At 43.3% G+C, this 26,060-nt stretch overlaps 1 protein-coding gene across 1 annotated transcript; it reads left to right on the forward strand.

Moving 5' to 3' along the window:
• Positions 1-10,561: 10,561 nt before the first annotated feature.
• On the forward strand, positions 10,562-17,913 carry LOC134984356 (gastrula zinc finger protein XlCGF57.1-like). The gene is made up of 3 exons (XM_063949953.1): positions 10,562-10,670; positions 15,881-15,973; positions 16,091-17,913. Exons 1-3 carry the CDS (start codon positions 10,562-10,564, stop codon positions 17,512-17,514), a joined length of 1,626 nt encoding a protein of 541 aa, XP_063806023.1. The 3' UTR covers positions 17,515-17,913.
• Positions 17,914-26,060: the final 8,147 nt, after the last annotated feature.

A 26,060-nucleotide genomic window follows, 5' to 3' on the forward strand; every position in this document is an offset into this window, starting at 1 on the left:
TTGGTCCTTCACTTTTATGCAGCCGTAGTACTCTCTCCTGCGGCACCTATACTCCACTTAGCAGTTGCAGTTTTTCCAGCTCACTGCTCCTCCTTTTCACTCGGCTTCCAGCTCCTGCTAAGAAAAAAAAAAAAAAAAATGCCCCTCACACCCGCACAATCACAGCCTCTCTGCTACTCCAAGTAAGAGACCCTCTCACTCACTCACCAGGTCAGCCCCTTGCAGTCTCACCAGAAGTTTAATGGTACTGTAAATGTGTGTTCCTGATTGTGTATTATAAAACTCACCTTTATCTGTATTCTAACTCACCTTTATACTGTTTCCAACTCACTTAGAAATCCCAGCAACACTTTGAAGAGACCAGGATTCCCAAACTCAAACTCCATTGCAGTTATGCTCTCAAATAGCCTGAGCAACAAGAGGGCTTTGTGGTGCCCACAATAATCAAAACAATAAAAAATAAAAAAAGTGTCTACAGTACAATTCATTCTCTGATATTGGTTTTAGTATAGTAATTACAGTTGCAGCCTCTTTCTCACCCCTTACCCAGTAATCATGCACCAAAAAAGAGATGTTATGCACAAAAAATATAAGAGTCTAAATACATTACATAACAGGAGATAATCAGCTTTCACCTGTTAGCCGGGGAAGCATATGGTGGACCTTATGGGAGAACACGGGGGAGCTGTGGTTTGGGCAAGGAGAACCCATCTCCTTACCCAACCTGTTCAGGAGACCCTCAGACTGGTGGACAGTGCAGGAATCGAGGAGTGAGGCACCGGCGGCCGCGGTCCATGTGACCGGAAGTTCGGGCACTGGAACCGGAAGTGACGCACGTTTCGCTCCGAGAGCTTGATCACATGATCGCCTGCTCTCGGAGTTCCCCACTGCCAGTATTTATGTAAGGGCGCAGCCTATCACTTAGTGGGAGAGGTAGGGAAAGCATCTAAGTTAGCTACATCACCTGAGGTTGAGAATAGATTTCAACAAGTTAGAACTAATTGATTAAGCAGTATATCATTAAGAGTATAATGAAATTGTTATCCAGATAAACTGATTAAGTTTGGAGAACAGAAAATGAGGATAGTAAATTCTATATTAAAAATTAATATATATGAAATAAGAATAAAAAATACAACTTAAAAAGGAAAAAAATTAATAAAATAAAAAAGGGGGAAATATGAGATAAAATAAAAAATTGTTTTTGTATGGTGAGTATAAAGTGAAAAGTATCAATTACAGGGGATTGCAGGTTATGAATACATGTCAGATTAGGTGTCATTTATTAGGAGCAAGATATGGTTATTTATATTAAATCCGGAGGAATTGTAGGTGTGATGTACCTACAGGGGGGGTTTGGGAAAAAGGGGGTGGGGGGAAAGAAAGGGAAAGGTGGGGGGGAAAGGGGGGAGAAAAGGAGGAGGGGAAAAAGGAAAAAAGATAGATAATAAAAATTAATTACCAAAATGGATAATTAGGGGATTCTGAAAAAGTGTGGGGGGGAAAGAGATAAAGACCTGGATCTAGTACAGTGAGCAAACCGGAAATTACAACTTTTTGCACGGAAATTATCATTAACAAAAATTTTCCAGAGAGAACAGGAACATCTGAATCCCCCTCTGACTTGGAAAATCTATCGTCACAAGAAAGGCTAGCTCTGGCGACATTGGAGGAACTTGCTGACCCTAATGAATCAATTCCCACTACACAACATACGAGACCCTTGCTGAAGAAAAAATCAATCTTTTTTCCCAAGGATTCCTTATGCCCAGAGGTTAAAGTTTTCCCGAACTTGGTTACTCGGGATCTGGACAGATTATATCTGAATAAGAAATACCGTCACCCTGCAGATAATCTGACACCGAATGAACGGAGGGCGCTCCAGGAGATCAAAACCTGGACCGACATAGTTCTGAAACCGTCGGATAAAGGAGGAAATGTTGTGATCTGGCCAACAGAATTATATCTCAAACATGCCCAGAAACAACTGGACGACCAATCATGCTACCAGAAGAGTGTTTTTGACCCTACAGAAAGGTACACTAAACTCTATATGAATATCATAAACAGGGCATATCACGAAGGCACTATAACCAAGTCAGAGCAGGACTATCTAACGGTAGATAATCCTCGAGTACCTACATTTGACCTTTTACCAAAGGTCCACAAGGATCTCCGGGACCCCCCTGGTCGGCCCATAGTCTCAGGAAACGGCGGCCTACTAGAAAGAGCCTGCACATTTTTGGACACACATCTTAGGGACTACGTTTTGGAACTCCCATCATATACCAGTGATACAACTGATGTCCTCAGAAAGATCAGTGATATACATTTGGAAGAAACACATCTCCTCATGAGCCTTGATGTTGAGGCGTTATATACAAGCATCAAACATGACCTTGGCATCCAAGCGGTAGAATACTTTCTGAGAATGTGGGGAATGGATGATTTTCACCAATTTCTGTTACAACTTCTTCAATGTGTATTAAACAAGAGCTATTTCACTATCAACAACCTCTTCTACACCCAGGTAAGAGGAACAGCGATGGGGGCAGCGTGTGCCCCGATGTACGCCAACCTCTCCCTGGGCTGGTGGGAGAGGGAGTTTGTATTTTCGTCTGATCTTGGAAGCCAAGCACTGCAAGGCCTGGTCAGTACCTGGATGGGGAACCACCAGGGAATACTAGGTACCGTAGGTATTTTACTCTCCAGCAGTTAAAACACTTTGGGACCCAGTGCATTAACCTGGTCACAGGTTACAGCATTTATCAGATTACAGGTACACTACCAATTTTCCGGGAAATCCTCGGTTCCAGTGCCGTTCCGGATTATCGATTTTGCCGGATTAACGGTGGAAACTAATTTTGCACCTTCAGAACATTTCTAAAGCAATAAATAGTAAAATATATGCTACAGTATATTAATTAATGAATAAACACAATAGTGTATGCAAAACTGTTTATAGGCAAAACAGGTATCAGGCTCAGGCTGTGTGTTCCGCCCATGTGGACGCCATAACAGCCCCACTGATGCTTGCTGTGTCACCTGCAGTGTCCGTGGAAGCTGTACCCACTGACACTTGCGCGTATTGCGTGTTACACCCATGCACAGAAAATGTTCCGGATTAAAGGATGTCCCTAACCCCCTTTAATCCGGACAAATCAAAATTGTCCGGATTAAAAGAGGTTCCGGATCATCGGTTGCCGGAAAATCGGTGGTGTACCTGTATATCGGACTCGAGGTAGTGACCTCACTCATATAAAAATCCGATCATAGAGGATCTGTATGATTTATCTTTGTGAATGAGGTTTTATTTATTTTCGATCACTTAAATCATTATTCTGCCCATAACAGGTACATTAGTACACGTGAACACCCATGTTCTTTAATTATTGATGCCAGCTCTCGTCTTCTCTTAAAGTATACATTAATAAAAGTTATGTCTTAATAATTTCATCATTTCCCCCCAAAAAATTCAAGTTTTCAAGTGTGCCCAGGAAAAGGCTTATAGTTGCTTTTTTTTTTTGTCCTTTGTTCTCTTTAAAGGACCATACTTTGTTGTTTCATAGTAGTCATAACTATCTTCCGGGAGCACCACCAACCATTTGCTGAATGTATCATTCTAGTAGGTTTTTATGTTGGTTTAACGATAATACTTTTAATTCATTGTAAAATAATTGTTATATTCTGTGCAGATTTATTTCTTTTTGTGTCCTGTTATTAAACAGGGGGAGCAGCCTGTGGTGTCCTGTTGTTTTATTATTATTATTGTTGTTATTATTATTATTATTATTATAATACAGGAGGAGCATTCTGTGGTGTCCTGATATTATTATTATACAAGAGGAGCAGCCAGTGGTGTCCTGTTGTTGTTATTATTATTATTATTATTAATAATATTATACAGGGGGAGCAACCTGTGGTGTCCTGTTGTTGTTGTTATTATTATACAGGGGGAGCAGCCTGTAGTGTCCTGTTGTTGTTATTATTATTCAGGGGGAGTAGCTTTTGGTGTCCTTTTATTATTATTATTATTATTATTATTATTATACAGGGAAACAGCCTGTGGTGTCCTATTGTTATTAGTATTATTTTACAGGGGAAGGAGCCTTTGGTGTCTTGTTGTTATTATTATTATACAGGGGAAGCAGCCTGTGGTGTCTTGTTGTTGTTATTTTTATACAGAGGGAGCAGCCTGTGGTGTCTTGTTGTTGTTGTTGTTATTATTATTATTATTATTATTATACAGGGGGAACAGTCTCTGGTGTTCTGTTGTTGTTATTATTATTATTATTATTATTATTATTCAGGGGGAGCAGCCTTTGGTGTCCTGTTATTATTATTATACATGAGTAGCAGCCTGTGGTGTCCTGTTATTATTATAATACAAGAGGAGCAGCCTGTGGAATCCAGTCATTATTATTATTATTATTATTATACAGGAGGGCCAGCCTGTGGAACCCAGTTTTTATTGTTATTATTATTATTATTATTATACAGAGGGAGCAGCAGCATTTGGTGTCCTGTAATTATTATTATTATACAGGAGAAGCAGCTTGTGGTTTCCTGTTATTATTATACAGGGTAAGCAGCCTGTGGTGTCCTGTTATTATTATTATTGTACGGGAGGAGCAATCTGTGGTGTCCTGTTAATAAAGACATGTTATTATTTTTATACTGGGGTGCAGCCTTTAGTGTCATTATTATTATTATTATTATTATTATTATTATTATTATTATTATTATTATTATTATTATTATTATTATATGTAATTGTGGGGATTGAAAATATTGCTTAAATTCTAGGATATATTAAAGCAGAGACCATAATATCACAGGCATGTGTAAAAGATGATAATTGGAGCAGTATGAAGCAAATGTATATCACACACCTTGGAATGTCACAGTGATATCACTTATACCTATAGTAATAATACTGGGACATGACTGGGGAGGTGAGAGGATCTGGGAGTGTTACAGTGACATCACTTATATCTATATTAATAATACAGGGACTTGACTGGGGAGATGATGAGATCTGGGAGTGTCACAGTGACATCACTTATACCTATAGTAATAATACAGGGACATGACTGGGGAGGTGAGAGGATCTGGGAGTGTTACAGTGACATCACTTATATCTATATTAACAATACAGGGACTTGACTGGGGAGGTGATGAGATCTGGGAGTGTCACAGTGACATCACTTATATCTATAGTAATAAGACAGGGACATGACTGGGGAGGTGAGAGGGTCTGGGATAGTCACTCTGACGTTATATATATATATATATATATATATATATACACATATACACCACAGTTGTTAACTGCGCATGGGATATTACTCTCAGTCCAAATTCAAATAATCAGTCCTTTTCTTTTTATCGGTGTACGTGCTGCCAATTCCTGAAAAGCGGATCCACCGGCTAGGTACATGTGAAAAAGCAGAAAAAAGGAAGGCGCACAAATGAGCAAAGTTTGAAATATTTACTAATAAAAAAGTAAAAGCTCACATACATCGAGGTAAATTAGTACCGGCTCCCTCCTCCAAAACCCCACAGGAAACGTCTCCGGATCGTGCCCAGCAGTGATTCAGACGGGGAACTTAAGTGGTTTGCATTCGGCTGTGCTTTCATCCACGCACTCGGTCACAGAGCATGCGGCCGCTTGTTCAGTACTTGGTGTAGATGTCCCGACCGGTTTCGTCGTAATAGACACGCCCCCTGACGAAGTCTATTACGACTGGAGAGGTGACTGCCGGGAATGGGACATTATACAGTAACACCAGGGGACGTGTGTGGGTGATGGCTGGAGAGATGACTGCTGGGAATGGAGCATTATACAGTAACATGTATAATGTGTCTGGGTGATGACTGGAGAGGTGACTGCCGGGAATGGGACATTATACGGTAACACCAGGGTATGTGTCTGGGTGATGACTGGAGATGTGACTGCTGGGAATGGGGCATTATACAGAAACACCGGGGGATGTGTCTGGGTGATGACTGGAGAGGTGACTGCTGGTAATGGTGCATTATACAGTAACACCAGGGGACGTGTCTGGGTGATGACTGGAGAGGTGACTGCTGGGAATGGGGCATTATACAGTAACACCAGGGGAAGTGTCTGGGTGATGACTGGAGAGGTGACTGCTGGGAATGGGACATTATACAGTAACACCAGGGGATGTGTCTGGATGATGACTGTATCACTGTGTGTGTCAGGTGCCTATAAGGTGTCTATGTCTCCATGCAGGAGGGGGAGTATATGGAAGAACACAAGGGTCTGTACAATGACGTGATGATGGAGAATCACCGGCCCCTCACATCACTGGGTAAGAGGAGACTGTCATGTATTGTACAGGGGAGAGCAGGTATGGGGTCCCCTATATACACACATCATCTGATAATCACATATATACACTGTACTCAGTCACTGTGTGTCTCCTACAGATGGACCCAGTAACACAGATACCCCAGAGAGATGTCCCCGTCCTCTGTGTTCCCAGGATTGTACAGAGGAGAATCACAGGATCCCACAGGAGGATCAGGTAGGTGGGATTTAGGGTCTCCCCAATATACCAAAGTGACTGTCACTATATGATCTGTAGAGGAGCTGTGTGTATTATACACTGATATTATACTGTTTCACCTCAGTCTAGTCTGGCTGTATGCAAATGTCATTATAGTGTTTTTTGTTTTGTTTAGGTAGAACGTCTGTCTGATATTAAAATAGAAGATATAGAGGGAGAAGAAGAGACGTATGTGACTGATATAAAGGCAGAAGATATAGAGGGAGAAGAAGAGACGTATGTGACTGATATAAAGACAGAAGATATAGAGGGAGAAGAAGAGACGTATGTGACTGATATAAAGACAGAAGATATAGAGGGAGAAGAAGAGACGTATGTGAGGGGTGATCAGCAGTGTAAGGAGGAGGAGATCCCTACAGATATCAGCACAGGTGAGTAATAAACACTTATTACAGAAAAAAGTCACATTCTCCTTCCTCAGTCACTACAACAATCTCTTATCCTACACCCTCCTCTGTCAGTACAAACTAATGAGGAATATGTATATTCCCAGTGGGGAAGTCAGAAGCCATCAGCCCCTATTATACTCCTGCTCTCCACCTCACATCATGTCACTGTGTGTGTTACCAGCCCAGAGATCTGACCAGTCTCCTCCCCACACTCCCTGGTGTATCTCATACATCAGGAGCCATTAGCCCCTATTGTACTCCTGCTCTCCCCCTCACATCATGTCACTGTGTGTTACCAACCATAGATCTGACCAGTCTCCGGCCCACCCTCTCTGGTGTATCTTATACATCAGGAGCCATCAGACCCTATTTTACTCCTCCTCTCCTCATGTCACTGTGTGTTACCAGCCCAGAGATCTGACCAGTCTCCTCCCCACACTCTCTGATGTATCTCATACATCAGGAGTCATCAGCCCCTATTATACTCCTGCTCTCACCCTCACATCATGTCACTGTGTGTTACCAACCCAGAGATCTGACCAGTCTCCTCCTCACACTCTCTGGTGTATCTCATACATCAGGAGACATCAGCCCCTATTATACTCCTGCTCTCACCCTCACATCATGTCACTGTGTGTTACCAGCCCAGAGATCTGACCAGTCTCCTCCCCACACTCTCTGGTGCATCTCATACATCAGGAGCCATCAGCCCCTATTATACTCCTGCTCTCACCCTCACATCATGTCACTGTGTGTTACCAGCCCAGAGATCTGACCAGTCTCCTCCCCACACTCTCTGGTGTATCTTATACATCAGGAGACATCAGCCCCTATTATACTCCTGCTCTCACCCTCAAATCATGTCACTGTGTGTTACCAGCCCAGAGATCTGACCAGTCTCCTCCCCACACTCTTTGGTGTATCTCATACATCAGGAGCCATCAGCCCCTATTATACTCCTGCTCTCCCCTCACATCATGCCACTGACCAGCCCAGAGATCTGACCAGTCTCCTCCCCACACTCTCTGGTGTATCTCATACGTCAGGATCCACCAGCCCCTATTATACTCCTGCTCTCCCCCTCAAATCATGTCACTGTGTGTTACCAGCCCAGGGATCTGACCAGTCTCCTCACCACACTTTCTGGTGTATATCATACATCAGGAGCCATCAGCCCCTATTATACTCCTGCTCTTCCCTCACATCATGCCACTGACCAGCCCAGAGATCTGACCAGTCTCCTCCCCACACTCTCTGGTGTATCTCATACATCAGGAGCCATCAGCCCCTATTATACTCCTGCTCTCCCCCTCACATCATGTCACTGTGTGTTACCAGCCCAGAGATCTGACCAGTCTCTTCCCCACACACTCTGGTGTATCTCATACATCAGGAGCCATCAGCCCCTATTATACTCCTGCTCTCCCCCTCACATCATGTCACTGTGTGCTACCAGCCCAGAGATCTGACCAGTCTCTTCCCCACACACTCTGGTGTATCTCATACATCAGGAGCCATCAGCCCCTATTATACTCCTGCTCTCCCCCTCACATCATGTCACTGTGTGCTACCAGCCCAGAGATCTGACCAGTCTCTTCCCCACACACTCTGGTGTATCTCATACATCAGGAGCCATCAGCCCCTATTATACTCCTGCTCTCCCCCTCACATCATGTCACTGTGTGTTACCAGCCCAGATATCTGACCAGTCTCCCCACACTCTCTCTGGTGTATCTCATACATCAGGATCCATCAGCACCTATTATACTCCTGCTCTCCTCCTCACATCATGTCACTGTGTGTCACCAGCAGCCATACTGTGTGCTAGCAGTACCCCTTCCTATGGTATTACATGCCCTGAGAGTGTCACTATTAGCACACGCCGTTCTGTATATAAACCACTTTTCTCTTAACGTTCTAGAGGATGCTGGGTTCCATATTAGTACCATGGGGCATAGACGGGCCCACCAGGAGTCACCGGCACCCCAAGAGTCCAACAGTGTGGACTGGCTCCTCACACCAGGACCCCCCCTCCAGACCCAGTTTAGAAAATGTGCCCGGAGGAACCGGTCACAGCTAGGGGAGCTCTACTGAGCTTCTGTAGTAAAAAATTTTTTAGAGTTTGTTTTATTACAGAGAGGCTGCTGGTAACATCCTCCCTGCATCGAGGGACTGAGGGGGGGGGGGGTCAGTGTCCGCCCTGCGGGGTCTGAGCCACTATCTCCGCTGACTGGTCACTGAGCTCCAGAGGGGATAGATCACTGCCAGCCGCAGGGGAACGCTCACCCCAGCAGCATGCCGCCAACCCCTTGCAGAGCTGAAGAGTCATCGGCCCCTGGCAAGCGTGGAGCCAATGTGATGCTAAAATCCATGTATATAGCAGCAGGAGTGTTGCTTAGACCTGGGTTGGTTGGCATTTGGGTAACTAAGGCGCTAATGGTATGGATAACAGAACTCGAGTTTGCCTTACATTACGATCACCTTATACTTCTCGCTGACCAAATCTGTGAAGCTGCTGAGTATCTATGTACAGCTTCTACTGACGTCTGTCAGCTCACTTCTCGCCTTTCATCGTCGCTAGTTACAGCACGACGAGCACTCTGGCTGCGTTCTTGGCAAGCAGAGGCAGAGGTCAAAAGTATAGTGGTGTTACCTTATGGTGGTGAGAAGTTGTTTGGTCCTGAATTGGACAAATGGATTTCTGAGGCCACTGGAGGAAAGTCTGTTTTCCTACCATTGCCTCCAACGGTACCTAGACGGAAATACTCTGGCCCGGCGTTCAAATCCTTTAGACCTCAGCCCTTTCGAGGCCGAGGTAAAGGAACAGCCACGCCTGGTAGACGAGCACGTGGTTTCCAACAAACCAACACCAGTCGTCAGGATGCTAAGGTCACCGACAAGCCAGTGCTATGACGGGATCCCAGCCCATCTCAGATCTCCAATTGTGGGTGCACGCCTTCAGACGTTCCATTTGGTGTGGTTCCAGACATCCACAGATTGTTGGATCCGCAATTTCGTGTTAAAGGTTACAAAATAGAGTTCGACTGTCTCCCGCCACTGCGGTTTTTCAAGACAGGACTGCCTCTGTTGGACGACAAGAGGGCGGTTCTGCAAATTGCCATTCAGTCCCTGCTGGATTCAGCAATTTTGATTCCGGTCCCTGTACAACAACAAGGTCAGGGTTATTATTCCAGTCTGTTTGTGGTACCAAAGCCGGATGGCTCCGTCAGGCCAATATTGAACTTAAAGGGTCTCAATCAGTACGTCACTCACTACAGATTCAAGATGGAATCTCTGCGGTCAGTAATTGCAGGATTAGAGCCACAGGAATTCATGATTACGCTAGATCTCAAGGATGCGTACTTACACATTCCGATTTGGCCACCTCATCAGAGGTTCTTGCGTTTTGCAATACGGCAGAACCATAACCAGTTTCAGGCTCTACCGTTTGGCTTCTCGTCAGCTCTTCGGGTATTCACCAAAGTGATGTCTGTGATGATAGCTCATCTCAGATCCCTGGGAGTAATAATAGTTCCGTACTTGGACGATCTGCTCCTCAAAGCTCCGTCTTAACATATGCTCCTCCAACATGCGTTACTAACGTACAATGTACTAGTTCAGCACGGTTGTATTGTCAACTTCGATAAATCACATCTAATTCCGTCTCAACGACTTCAATTCCAAGGTATGATTCTCGATATGGTAAATCTAAGAATTTACCTACCAGAACAGAAAGTACAGATTATTCGTCATCTGGTACAATTAGTGCTCAAGCCACGCACAGTCTCGGTACATTTGTGCATTCGCCTCTTAGGCACAATGGTGGCGCTTCAGTTCGGAAGATTTCACTCACGTCCTTTTCAACTGGATGTGCTCGCACAGTGGACATGATCTCTCAGTGTTACCTAAATGTATGCACAGGCGATGTTATATTACTACACAGCCCATGTCACCTCTAGTAATCCCACATGATCTCTCAGTGTTACCTAAATGTATGCACAGGAGATGTAATATTACTGCACATCCCATGTCACCTCTAGTAATACCACATGATCTCTCAGTGTTATCTAAATGTATGCACAGGCGATGTTATATTACTGCACAGCCCATGTCACCTCTAGTAATCCCACATGATCTCTGTGTTACCTAAATGTATGCACAGGAGATGTTATATTACTGCACAGCCCGTGTCACCTCTAGTAATACCACATGATCTCAGTGTTACCTAAATGTATGCACAGGTAATGTTATATTACTGCACAGTCCATGTCACCTCTAGTAATCCCACATGATCTCAGTGTTACCTAAATGTATGCACAGGCGATGTTATATTACTGCACAGCCCATGTCACCTCTAGTAATCCCACATGATCTCAGTGTTACCTAAATTTATGCACAGGAGATGTTATATTACTGCACAGCCCATGTCACCTCTAGTAATACCACATGATCTCAGTGTTACCTAAATGTATGCACAGGTGATGTTATATTACTGCACAGCCCATGTCATCTCTAGTAATCCCACATGATCTCAGTGTTACCTAAATGTATGCACAGGCGATGTTATATTACTACACAGCTCATGTCACCTCTAGTAATCCCACATGCTCTCACAGTGTTACCTAAATGTATGCACAGGCGATGTTATATTACTGCACAGCCCATGTCACCTCTAGTAATACCACATGATCTCTCAGTGTTACCTAAATGTATGCACAGGCGATGTTATATTACTGCACAGCCCATGTCACCTCTAGTAATCCCACATGATCTCTCAGTGTTACCTAAATGTATGCACAGGCGATGTTATATTACTGCACAGTCCATGTCACCTCTAGTAATCCCACATGATCTCAGTGTTACCTAAATGTATGCACAGGTGATGTTATATTACTGCACAGCCCATGTCACCTCTAGTAATCCCACATGATCTCTCAGAGTTACCTAAATGTATGCACAGGCGATGTTATATTACTGCACAGCCCATGTCACCTCTAGTAATCCCACATGATCTCAGTGTTACCTAAATGTATGCACAGGAGATGTTATATTACTGCACAGCCCATGTCACCTCTAGTAATCCCACATGATCTCAGTGTTACCTAAATGTATGCACAAGTGATGTTATATTACTGCACAGCCCATGTCACCTCTAGTAATCCCACATGATCTCTCAGTGTTACCTAAATGTATGCACAGGCGATGTTATATTACTGCACAGCCCATGTCACCTCTAGTAATACCACATGATCTCTCAGTGTTACCTAAATGTATGCACAGGAGATGTAATATTACTGCACAGCCCATGTCACCTCTAGTAATCCCACATGATCTCTCAGTGTTACCTAAATGTATGCACAGGAGATGTTATATTACTGCACAGCCCATGTCACCTCTAGTAATCCCACATGATCTCTCAATGTTACCTAAATGTATGCACAGGAGATGTAATATTACTGCACAGCCCATGTCACCTCTAGTAATACCACATGATTTCAGTGTTACCTAAATGTATGCACAGGTGATGTTATATTACTGCACAGCCCATGTCACCTCTGGTAATCCCACATGATTTCAGTGTTACCTAAATGTATGCACAGGCGATGTTATATTACTGCACAGCCCATGTCACCTCTAGTAATCCCACATGATCTCTGTGTTACCTAAATGTATGCACAGGAGATGTTATATTACTGCACAGCCCATGTCTCCTCTAGTAATCTCACATGTTCTCTGTGTTACCTAAATGTATGCACAGGCGATGTTATATTACTGCACAGCCCATGTCACCTCTAGTAATCCCACATGATCTCAGTGTTACCTAAATGTATGCACAGGCGATGTTATATTACTGCACAGCCCATGTCACCTCTAGTAATCCCACATGATCTCTCAGTGTTACCTAAATGTATGCACAGGCGGTGTTATATTACTGCACAGCCCATGTCACCTCTAGTAATCCCACATGATCTTTCAGTGTTACCTAAATGTATGCACAGGCGATGTTATATTACTGCACAGCCCATGTCACCTCTAGTAATCCCACATGATCTCAGTGTTACCTGAATGTATGCACAGGAGATGTTATATTACTGCACAGCCCATGTCACCTCTAGTAATCCCACATGATCTCTCAGTGTTACATAAATGTATGCACAGGTGATGTTATATTACTACACAGCCCATGTCACCTCTAATAATCCCACATGATCTCTCAGTGTTACCTAAATGTATGCACAGGTGATGTTATATTACTGCACAGCCCATGTCACCTCTAGTAATCCCACATGTTCTCAGTGTTACCTAAATGTATGCACAGGTGATGTTATATTACTGCACAGCCCATGTCACCTCTACTAATCCCACATGATCTCAGTGTTACCTAAATGTATGCACAGGTGATGTTATATTACTGCACAGCCCATGTCACCTCTAGTAATCCCACATGATCTCAGTGTTACCTAAATGTATGCACAGGTGATGTTATATTACTGCACAGCCTATGTCACCTCTAGTAATCCCACATGAGCTCAGTATTACCTAAATGTATGCACAGGTGATGTTATATTACTACACAGCCCATGTCACCTCTAATAATCCCACATGATCTCTCAGTGTTACCTAAATGTATGCACAGGTGATGTTATATTACTGCACAGCCTATGTCACCTCTAGTAATCCCACATGATCTCAGTATTACCTAAATGTATGCACAGGAGATGTTATATTACTGCACAGCCCGTGTCACCTCTAGTAATTCCACATGATCTCAGTGTTACCTAAATGTATGCACAGGCGATGTTATATTACTGCACAGCCCATGTCACCTCTAGTAATCCCACATGATCTCTCAGTGTTACCTAAATGTATGCACAGGCAATGTTATATTACTGCACAGTCCATGTCACCTCTAGTAATCCCACATGATCTCTCAGTGTTACTTAAATGTATGCACAGGCGATGTTATATTACTGCACAGCCCATGTCACCTCTAGTAATCCCACATGATCTCTCAGTGTTACCTAAATGTATGCACAGGCGATGTTATATTACTGCACAGCCCATGTCATCTCTAGTAATCCCACATGATCTCTCAGTGTTACCTAAATGTATGCACAGGCGATGTTATATTACTGCACAGCCCATGTCACCTCTATATAATCCCACATGATCTCTGTGTTATCTAAATGTATGCACAGGCGATGTTATATTACTGCACAGCCCATGTCACCTCTAGTAATACCACATGATCTCTCAGTGTTACCTAAATGTATGCACAGGTGATGTTATATTACTGCACAGCCCATGTCACCTCTAGTAATCCCACATGATCTCAGTATTACCTAAATGTATGCACAGGAGATGTTATATTACTGCACAGCCCGTGTCACCTCTAGTAATTCCACATGATCTCAGTGTTACCTAAATGTATGCACAGGCGATGTTATATTACTGCACAGCCCATGTCACCTCTAGTAATCCCACATGATCTCTCAGTGTTACTTAATGTATGCACAGGCAATGTTATATTACTGCACAGTCCATGTCACCTCTAGTAATCCCACATGATCTCTCAGTGTTACTTAAATGTATGCACAGGCGATGTTATATTACTGCACAGCCCATGTCACCTCTAGTAATCCCACATGATCTCTCAGTGTTACCTAAATGTATGCACAGGCGATGTTATATTACTGCACAGCCCATGTCATCTCTAGTAATCCCACATGATCTCTCAGTGTTACCTAAATGTATGCACAGGCGATGTTATATTACTGCACAGCCCATGTCACCTCTATATAATCCCACATGATCTCTGTGTTATCTAAATGTATGCACAGGCGATGTTATATTACTGCACAGCCCATGTCACCTCTAGTAATACCACATGATCTCTCAGTGTTACCTAAATGTATGCACAGGCGATGTTATATTACTGCACAGCCCATGTCACCGCTAGTAATCCCACATGATCTCAGTGTTACCTAAATGTATGCACAGGCGATGTTATATTACTGCACAGCCCATGTCACCTCTAGTAATCCCACATGATCTCTGTGTTACCTAAATGTATGCACAGGAGATGTTATATTACTGCACAGCCCATGTCACCTCTAGTAATCCCACATGATGTCTCAGTGTTACCTAAATGTATGCACAGGCGGTGTTATATTACTGCACAGCCCATGTCACCTCTAGTAATCCCACATGATCTCAGTGTTACCTAAATGTATGCACAGGCGATGTTATATTACTGCACAGCCCATGTCACCTCTAGTAATCCCACATGATCTCTCAGTGTTACCTAAATGTATGCACAGGCGATGTTATATTACTGCACAGCCCATGTCACCTGTAGTAATCCCACATGATCTCAGTGTTACCTAAATGTATGCACAGGCGATGTTATATTACTGCACAGCCCATGTCACCTCTAGTAATACCACATGATCTCTCAGTGTTAGGAACACTCCTGTCCAAGCGTCCTAGTATTATTTTAAAGATAAACATAAAAGCAATATTAGAAATACAGTACTGGATACAATGTCTGTTACAGAATTATATATTGTACCATGTAACACCCTGGGTCTTGTCTACTCATTTTATAGTAATTTTCCAGTTTTGATCATGATCTTTACCAGATTTTAATTGTTTTATGAAAATTCACATTTCCAAAATGTATTTTATTTCCAGCAGATGGACACACAAGCAGGAATATCTCAGAAGGACATCTAATGTTATCCCCGGATTGTGACATAAAAGATAATGACAGTAGACCGGATTCTCCAGGAGATAACCCCATTACCCCAATTATACATCCAGCTCTATCAGCTGATCCCTCTGATCCTGGGAAATGTTCTCCTGATCACTCTGATATTGGTGCATCTGTTACAGCTCTGACAGTAGATACAGTGTTTTCCTGTTCTATAGCTGCACCTTGTTTTACACAGAACACAAAGCTTATTGCACATCAGACATCTAAGGCAGGTGAGAGACCATTTCCATGTTCTGAGTGTGGGAAATGTTTTGCACGGAAATCATTTCTTGTTATACATGAGAGAAGTCACACCGGAGAGAAGCTATTTTCATGTTCTGAGTGTGGGAAATGTTTTGCACGGAAATCATTTCTTGTTATACATGAGAGAAGTCACACCGGAGAGAAGCTATTTTCATGTTCTGAGTGTGGGAAATGTTTTACATCCAAATCATATTTTGTCATACATCAGAAAACTCACATAGGTGAGAGTCCATTTACATGTTCTGAGTGTGGAAAATGTTTTACACGGAAATTACATCTTGTTCAACATGAGAGAAGTCACACCGGAGAGAAGCCATTTTCATGTTCAGAGTGTGGGAAATGTTTTGCACTGAAATCAACTCTTATCAGACATGAGAGAAGTCACACCGGAGAGAAGCCATTATCATGTGCTGAGTGTGGGAAATGTTTTACAGTGAAATCAACTCTTATTAGACATGAGAGAAGTCACACCGGAGAGAAGCCATTTACATGTTCTGAGTGTGGGAAATGTTTTACACAGAAATCATTTCTTGTTATACATGAGAGAAGTCACACCGAAGAGAAGCCATTTTCTTGTTCTGAGTGTGGAAAAGGTTTTTCACACAAGTCATATCTTGTTATACATGAGAGAAGTCACACTGGAGTGAAGCCATTTACATGTTCTGAGTGTGGGAAATGTTTTTCACTGAAATCGAATCTTGTTCAACATGAGAGAAGTCACACCGGAGAGAAGCCATTTTCATGTTCTGAGTGTGGAAAACGTTTTTCACACAAATCATGTCTTGTTACACATGAGAGAAATCACACCGGAGAGGGGCCATTTTCATGTTCTGAGTGTGGGAAATGTTTTGCACAGAAATCAACTCTTGTTATACATGAGAGAAGTCACACCGGAGAGAAGCCATTTCCATGTTCTGAGTGTGGGAAATGTTTTTCACTGAAATCGAATCTTGTTCAACATGAGAGAAGTCACACTGGAGAGAAGCCATTTTCTTGTTTTGAGTGTGGAAAAGGTTTTTCACACAAGTCATATCTTGTTATACATGAGAAAAGTCACACCGGAGTGAAGCCATTTACATGTTCTGAGTGTGGGAAATGTTTTTCACTGAAATCGAATCTTGTTCAACATGAGAGAAGTCACACTGGAGAGAAGCCATTTTCTTGTTCTGAGTGTGGAAAAGGTTTTTCACAAAAGTCACAACTTGTTACACATGAGAGAAGTCACACTGGAGAGAAGCCATTTTCTTGTTCTGAGTGTGGAAAAGGTTTTTCACACAAGTCACATCTTGTTACACATGAGAGAAGTCACACAGGTGAGAGGCTATTTTCATGTTCTGAGTGTGGGAAAGGGTTTATACGGAAATCACATCTTGTTACACATGAGAGACGTCACACAGGTGAGAAGCCATTTTCATGTTCTGAGTGTGGGAAAAGTTTTATACAGAAATCACATCTTGTTCAACATGAGAGAACTCACAGACGTTTGAAACCATTTGCATGCTCTGAGTGATTAATAAATCACCTCTTGTTGGACACAGTAGACATCACACAGGTGGGGAACCATTTTAATCTTCTGGAGTATACTCATCTTCACCATTTCCCTGCATTGTTCCTTCAGGTTTTATCCTATGTCCTGTGTTTTTTTTTTTACAATATACATGCTGCTACTGGGTGAAATAATAAGACGTCATGTCCTCCTTTACCTCTACTATGCAGATAACCTGTCTTTGCTCCAGGTACTGAAAACAATACCAATACTAAATGTCTAGCTGAGCTCCAGGTGTGGGTGATGCCAGTTGGCCGTGACTCAGTCCTAGCGAAACAGGTCCATATGCTAATGCACGCCGACTCGCTGTCTTCTGATTACTTCCTCCCACTCCTATCCAAGATTTTTCACGTGCTGCTCCCTTTCTCTGGAATGCATTACCTCTCCCCCTCGGACTGTTACCAGCAGTACCAAGAATCTGCTGTAATTCATTTGTGGTTGATCTGTTAGCTATGCAGCCCTGACCTTGGAACCTGCTGCCTCACACAGTCCAAGAGACCTCCACCCTAGAGACCACAAACAGACTGATGACTGTTACTAACTTGTTTCATTAATGTTCCTTCACTTCCTAAATATACATCCCACATGCTGAGGTCTTTATTCTGTTCTACTTATTGTGTATCTTGTGCTCTGTGTAAATGTGAATGTAAAGTTCTGTGAGTGCTATTGGGAGGAAAGTGATGTATAAGTAACATTATTACTGGTGAGACTGACAGGAGTCAGATCTAGTTACACCATACGTTACATATACAGAAGGGGAAATGTATAAGTAACATTATTACTGGTGAGAGTGACAGGAGTCAGATCTAGTTACACCATACGTTACATATACAGAAGGGAAATGTATAAGTAACATTATTACTGGTGAGACTGACAGGAGTCAGATCTAGTTACACCATACGTTACATATACAGAAGAGGAATGTATAAGTAACATTATTACTGGTGAGAATGACGGGAGTCAGATCTAGTTATACCATACGTTACATATACAGAAGGGGAAATGTATAAGTAACATTATTACTGGTGAGAATGTCAGGAGTCAGATCTAGTTATACCATACGTTACATATACAGAAGGGGAAATGTATAAGTAACATTATTACTGGTGAGAATGTCAGGAGTCAGATCTAGTTATACCATACGTTACATATACAGAAGGGGAAATGTATAAGTAACATTATTACCGGTGAGAATGACAGAAGTCTGATCTAGTTACACCATATGTTCCATATACAGAAGGGGAAATGTTATATCACCTGACAGAGACTTCGTATCTAACAATAGAGACCCTTGTATTTAGATATCCAGAACTTAATTACATTTTATGAGGGTTTTATGTCAGGAGAAAGAGGACATGATAATGAATATCTGATGGATCTTTGCTTTGGACAAACAACATGCCATGATGAACAAGAATGACCTTTATGCTGACAAGGACTATTGAGAAGCCCAATTGATGTGACTAGGAGATCCAAGACTCATGGAGCCAGTCTGCCATCTTCAGGAGAAGATCGGCTGTGCAATTAGCTCAGCTGACCATATTTGGCACTTCCGGTTATTCACCATCAATCAATCCATGTTCCCCATGATATCTAGATGTATGCCCAATTGATTAATCAGTTATGAATTATTGTATAATCAGGTACTATATATATATGTAAGCCTGAAATGCCCTGAAGGCACAGGTATCATTGATGAAGTCTGTCTTGGGTCACGTTTCTCTGCGCAGAATTATAGGCGTGGCCTCTTATTTGATAATAAATTCTATGTGCTGAATATCATCGCAACGGAAACTTCCCAATTCTTTTTATGATAAATCGACATTATCATTTGGGGGCAACGTCCGATTAACTTCGACCCGCTTCTACGGCAGACCACCTTTCCCAGGTGTAACAGACAAAGGGGACATCAGCCGGCTGCTCTCAGAGGTACCTATACCTTTTATATATATATATATAATACCTGTACCCTTGCTCTGCTGCCTCTGGTCAAAGTATTCTGTGGCTGCTGGGACGCTGGTTATACTGAACTCGGAACAGTTGGTGAGTTCTTGCGATCCATATTCATGCATAAGTAACACATTACGGTACTGTCATGTCTTTTACATGATTTTTTTTCTTTCATCTCTGCACTGTTTATCAAGGCACTGATAGTACTGCATAGTATGCGTATACCATTGAGATAAAGGGAAATTGATTGCCTTATCCTAACTGATGCCGCTGTGTTATTATGTTATTTGATAGTCTAAAGTACATAGATAAGATATTGTAGGATTTATGCCGGCTTGAATAGAAAAGTGAGTTTAGTTTTGGATTTTGATGTTTTAGTTCCGGAATAGTATTCCCTGTGAAGGAATAAGGGAATAGAGAAGTGAGTCACTTGTTGATATAACGTATAGTTTGGCATCACAAATTTCTGAAAGACGCTCACACGCTGTCTATTTGAGACTCTTTGTGGCCACAGAGAGCAGTCCAGGCGACAAATTGGGAGAAATAATATACTGTGTTGTTGAAAAATGGGAAGTGACTCTTCAGAGAGTAATGACAGTACTGCTGTTACTTGTATGTTCAGCCTTTATGGACAACCGTGTGTCCAGTATGTTTCTAAGTGGAATGACATCACACAGGATGAGACTGTACCATTTCCTAACACGGGCAGTTTTGACCCCGTAGTACTTCAATGCCTTGAGAAACGGGTAAAGTCAGTTATAAAACCTAATGAGCGCATTAAACATTTGCAGGTTTTAGATTTATGGAAAAAGGAAATGTGTAACTGGACTGCAGATAACGTTAAGATTAACCTCTGTATTGACACATGTACTGACACCAAAACCACATAGTAATCCTCCACCATACAACAATATCACATCATCACCAGCACCTCTATATCCAGTAAGAGAATTAGTCACTACAGAATACACCTAATGACATATCACGCCTAGAGGATGACACAGCATTCATCCAGTTTCCAGCTTATCACAGTGCACTTCCTCCTGCTGTACAGCCTTCGTACATACCTCCACCAGCACAGGACGCCCAGGGCTCTGCCCCTCCTGTAATATCCACAAGTACACAACACATAGTCCACCTACGGTACATGTCTCTGACCAAAGAAGCCCACACCAAGAACAAGATGGTGACACAGAACAAGACATTGACATATTACAGGAAAATCTTACACCTTGTCTATAATCTCTGATGACTCTTCTGCTTCTCCTGTCTCCCATCCATCTGCTAACTCCCCTGATTTCTATCAGCTTCTGCTACCTAAGCTTTCCTTTGCTACTCCACCAGTGACCTCTCCTGTATATATAAGTGGTAATCAAGCATGTCTCAATGTCACGAGTATACCAGGACATATTGCACAGTCCATAAGAACACTCCGAGATGGACCCAGGTTTAATTACAGAATACTAAATAACACAGGACAGCGTGTATTCCACCGCATAGGGACAAGAGAAATCATTGAGGCAGTCAGACAAGATCAGCTTGCAACATACACCATACAAGTGCCTACAGACCAAGCCATCATAGATACTGACAGTGAGACCATAGCACTGAATCCTATGCGCACAATGAAATTACCGGGTAGGGCAGAAGTGAAAGGTGAAGGAGATACCGTTGTAATCCCGGCTGTACCAGCTTCTTCATTTGAGGTCAGTTACCCACTATCAAAAACTGATCTGTTAAGTGTAAAAACTGGATTCCCAGACCCGAGGAAAAACTCTAATGCCACTTGTAGGTACCTCTCACAGGTGTATTATGTACATAAGTTTACTTGCAGAGATCTAAAACAGATATTATATACTTTACCTGCGGATTTAGCAGAATCCCTCACAACCAGTATTGATCTCTCTGCAAATGATTATGGTGACCCAACTAAAGGAAAGATAGATGCACTTAATGCTAAGCTGCGTGACCTATACCCACCAGTCCCATAATGGGACATTTTGTTCACAATCAAACTGTTATGACCCACGGCAGTGGTTATGTATTTTATGTTGCACTCCTGTTTCTGTTCCCCTTGGCTTATATAGAGTGTCCGGAGTCCACCCTTCAGGAGAGGGTACTGTTATGACCCACGGCAGTGGTTATGTATTTTATGTTGTACTCCTGTTTCTGTTCCCTTTGGCTTATATGGAGTGTCCTGAGTCCACCGTTCAGGAGATGGTACTGTTATGACCCACAAGCAGTGGTTATGTATTTTATGTTGTATTCCTGTTTCTATTCCCCTTGGCTTATATGGAGTGTCCGGAGTCCACCCTTCAGGAGAGGGTACTGTTATGACCCACAAGCAGTGGTTATGTATTTTATGTTGTACTCCTGTTTCTGTTCCCCTTGGCTTATATGGAGTGTCCAGAGTCCACCCTTCAGGAGAGGGTACTGTTATGACCTACAAGCAGTGGTTATGTATTTTATGTTGTACTCCTGTTTCTGTTCCCCTTGGCTTATATGGAGAGTCCGGAGTCCACCCTTCAGGAGAGGGTACTGTTATGAGCCACGGCAGTGGTTATGTATTTTATGTTGTACTCCTGTTTCTGTTCCCCTTGGCTTATATGGAGAGTCCGGAGTCCACCCTTCAGGAGAGGGTACTGTTATGAGCCACGGCAGTGGTTATGTATTTTATGTTGTACTCCTGTTTCTGTTCCCCTTGGCTTATATGGAGAGTCCGGAGTCCACCCTTCAGGAGAGGGTACTGTTATGACCCACGGCAGTGGTTATGTATTTTATGTTGTACTCCTGTTTCTATTCCCCTTGGCTTATATGGAGTGTCCTGAGTCCACCCTTCAGGAGAGGGTACTGTTATGACCCACAGCAGTGGTTATGTATTTTATGTTGTACTCCTGTTTCTATTCCCCTTGGCTTATATGGAGAGTCCGGAGTCCACCCTTCAGGAGACGGTACTGTTATGAGCCACAAGCAGTGGTTATGTATTTTATGTTGTACTCCTGTTTCTGTTCCCCTTGGCTTATATGGAGTGTCCGGAGTCCACCCTTCAGGAGGGGGTACTGTTATGACCCACGGCAGTGGTTATGTATTTTATGTTGTACTCCTGTTTCTGTTCCCCTTGGCTTATATGGAGTGTCCGGAGTCCACCCTTCAGGAGGGGGTACTGTTATGACCCACGGCAGTGGTTATGTATTTTATGTTGTACTCCTGTTTCTGTTCCCCTTGGCTTATATGGAGTGTCCGGAGTCCACCCTTCAGGAGAGGGTACTGTTATGAACCACAAGCAGCGGTTATGTATTGTATGTTGTACTCCTGTTTCTGTTCCCCTTGGCTTATATGGAGAGTCCGGAGTCCACCCTTCAGGAGAGGGTACTGTTATGACCCACAGCAGTGGTTATGTATTTTATGTTGTACTCCTGTTTCTGTTCCCCTTGGCTTATATGGAGAGTCCGGAGTCCATCCTTCAGGAGAGGGTACTGTTATGACCCACAGCAGTGGTTATGTATTTTATGTTGTACTCCTGTTTCTGTTCTCCTTGGCTTATATGGAGTGTCCGGAGTCCACCCTTCAGGAGAGGGTACTGTTATGACCTACAGCAGTGGTTATGTATTTTATGATGTACTCCTGTTTCTATTCCCCTTGGCTTATATGGAGTGTCCGGAGTCCACCCTTCAGGAGAGAGTACTGTTATGACCCACGGCATTGGTTATGTATTTTATGTTGTACTCCTGTTTCTGTTTCCCTTGGCTTATATGGAGTGTCCGGAGTCCACCCTTCAGGAGAGGGTACTGTTATGACCCACGGCAGTGGTTATGTATTTTATGTTGTACTCCTGTTTCTGTTCCCCTTGGCTTATATGTAGTGTCCGGAGTCCACCCTTCAGGAGAGGGTACTGTTATGACCCACGGCAGTGGTTATGTATTTTATGTTGTACTCCTATTTCTGTTCCCCTTGGCTTATATGGAGTGTCCGGAGTCCACCCTTCAGGAGAGGGTACTGTTATGACCCACGGCATTGGTTATGTATTTTATGTTGTACTCCTGTTTCTGTTCCCCTTGGCTTATATGGAGTGTCCGGAGTCCACCCTTCAGGAGAGGGTACTGTTATGACCCACAGCAGTGGTTATGTATTTTATGTTGTACTCCTGTTTCTGTTCCCCTTGGCTTATATGTAGTGTCCGGAGTCCACCCTTCAGGAGAGGGTACTGTTATGACCCACGGCAGTGGTTATGTATTTTATGTTGCACTCCTGTTTCTGTTCCCCTTGGCTTATATGGAGAGTCCGGAGTCCACCCTTCAGGAGAGGGTACTGTTATGACCCACGGCAGTGGTTATGTATTTTATGTTGTACTCCTGTTTCTGTTCCCCTTGGCTTATATGGAGTGTCCGGAGTCCACCCTTCAGGAGAGGGTACTGTTATGAGCCACAGCAGTGGTTATGTATTTTATGTTGTACTCCTGTTTCTGTTCCCCTTGGCTTATATGGAGAGTCCGGAGTCCACCCTTCAGGAGAGGGTACTGTTATGACCCACGGCAGTGGTTATGTATTTTATGTTGTACTCCTGTTTCTGTTCCCCTTGGCTTATATGGAGTGTCCGGAGTCCACCCTTCAGGAGAGGGTACTGTTATGACCCACAGCAGTGGTTATGTATTTTATGTTGTACTCCTGTTTCTGTTCCCCTTGGCTTATATGGAGTATCCGGAGTCCACCCTTCAGGAGAGGGTACTGTTATGAGCCACGGCAGTGGTTATGTATTTTATGTTGTACTCCTGTTTCTGTTCCCCTTGGCTTATATGGAGAGTCCGGAGTCCACCCTTCAGGAGAGGGTACTGTTATGACCCACGGCAGTGGTTATGTATTTTATGTTGTACTCCTGTTTCTGTTCCCCTTGGCTTATATGGAGTGTCCGGAGTCCACCCTTCAGGAGAGGGTACTGTTATGAGCCACGGCAGTGGTTATGTATTTTATGTTGTACTCCTGTTTCTGTTCCCCTTGGCTTATATGGAGAGTCCGGAGTCCACCCTTCAGGAGAGGGTACTGTTATGAGCCACGGCAGTGGTTATGTATTTTATGTTGTACTCCTGTTTCTGTTCCCCTTGGCTTATATGGAGAGTCCGGAGTCCACCCTTCAGGAGAGGGTACTGTTATGACCCACGGCAGTGGTTATGTATTTTATGTTGTACTCCTGTTTCTGTTCCCCTTGGCTTATATGGAGAGTCCGGAGTCCACCCTTCAGGAGAGGGTACTGTTATGACCCACGGCAGTGGTAATGTATTTTATGTTGTACTCCTGTTTCTGTTCCCCTTGGCTTATATGTAGTGTCCGGAGTCCACCCTTCAGGAGAGGGTACTGTTATGACCTACAGCAGTGGTTATGTATTTTATGATGTACTCCTGTTTCTATTCCCCTTGGCTTATATGGAGAGTCCGGAGTCCACCCTTCAGGAGAGGGTACTGTTATGAACCACGGCAGTGGTTATGTATTTTATGATGTACTCCTGTTTCTGTTCCCCTTGGCTTATATGGAGTGTCCGGAGTCCACCCTTCAGGAGAGAGTACTGTTATGACCCACGGCAGTGGTTATGTATTTTATGTTGTACTCCTGTTTCTGTTCCCCTTGGCTTATATAGAGAGTGCTGAGTACACCCTTCAGGAGAGGGTACTGTTATGACCCACGGCAGTGGTTATGTATTTTATGTTGTACTCCTGTTTCTGTTCCCCTTGGCTTATATGGAGTGTCCAGAGTCCACCCTTCAGGAGACGGTACTGTTATGAGCCACAAGCAGTGGTTATGTATTTTATGTTGTACTCCTGTTTCTGTTCCCCTTGGCTTATATGGAGTGTCCAGAGTCCACCCTTCAGGAGAGGGTACTGTTATGACCCATGGCAGTGGTTATGTATTTTATGTTGTACTCCTGTTTCTGTTCCCCTTGGCTTATATGGAGTGACCGGAGTCCACCCTTCAGGAGAGGGTACTGTTATGAGCCACGGCAGTGGTTATGTATTTTATGTTGTACTCCTGTTTCTGTTCCCCTTGGCTTATATGGAGAGTCCGGAGTCCACCCTTCAGGAGAGGGTACTGTTATGAGCCACGGCAGTGGTTATGTATTTTATGTTGTACTCCTGTTTCTGTTCCCCTTGGCTTATATGGAGTGTCCGGAGTCCACCCTTTAGGAGAGGGTACTGTTATGACCCACGGCAGTGGTTATGTATTTTATGTTGTACTCCTGTTTCTGTTCCCCTTGGCTTATATGGAGTGACCGGAGTCCATCCTTCAGGAGAGGGTACTGTTATGACCCACGGCAGTGGTTATGTATTTTATGTTGTACTCCTGTTTCTGTTCCCCTTGGCTTATATGGAGTGTCCGGAGTCCACCCTTCAGGAGAGGGTACTGTTATGAGCCACAAGCAGTGGTTATGTATTTTATGTTGTACTCCTGTTTCTGTTCCCCTTGGCTTATATGGAGTGACCGGAGTCCATCCTTCAGGAGAGGGTACTGTTATGACCCACAGCAGTGGTTATGTATTTTATGTTGTACTCCTGTTTCTGTTCCCCTTGGCTT

Source organism: Pseudophryne corroboree (assembly GCF_028390025.1).
Source record: "Pseudophryne corroboree isolate aPseCor3 chromosome 3 unlocalized genomic scaffold, aPseCor3.hap2 SUPER_3_unloc_5, whole genome shotgun sequence".
NCBI lineage: Eukaryota > Metazoa > Chordata > Amphibia > Anura > Myobatrachidae > Pseudophryne > Pseudophryne corroboree.

Coding starts and splice junctions, on each gene's coding strand:
- LOC134984356 (XM_063949953.1), top strand. CDS start 10,562: ATGCTCCTCCAACATGCGTTACTAACGTACAATGTACTAGTTCAGCAC. Junction 10,671..15,880: donor TCAACGACTTCAATTCCAAG/GTATGATTCTCG, acceptor CATCTGTTACAG/CTCTGACAGTAGATACAGTG. Junction 15,974..16,090: donor ACATCAGACATCTAAGGCAG/GTGAGAGACCAT, acceptor CTGAGTGTGGGA/AATGTTTTGCACGGAAATCA.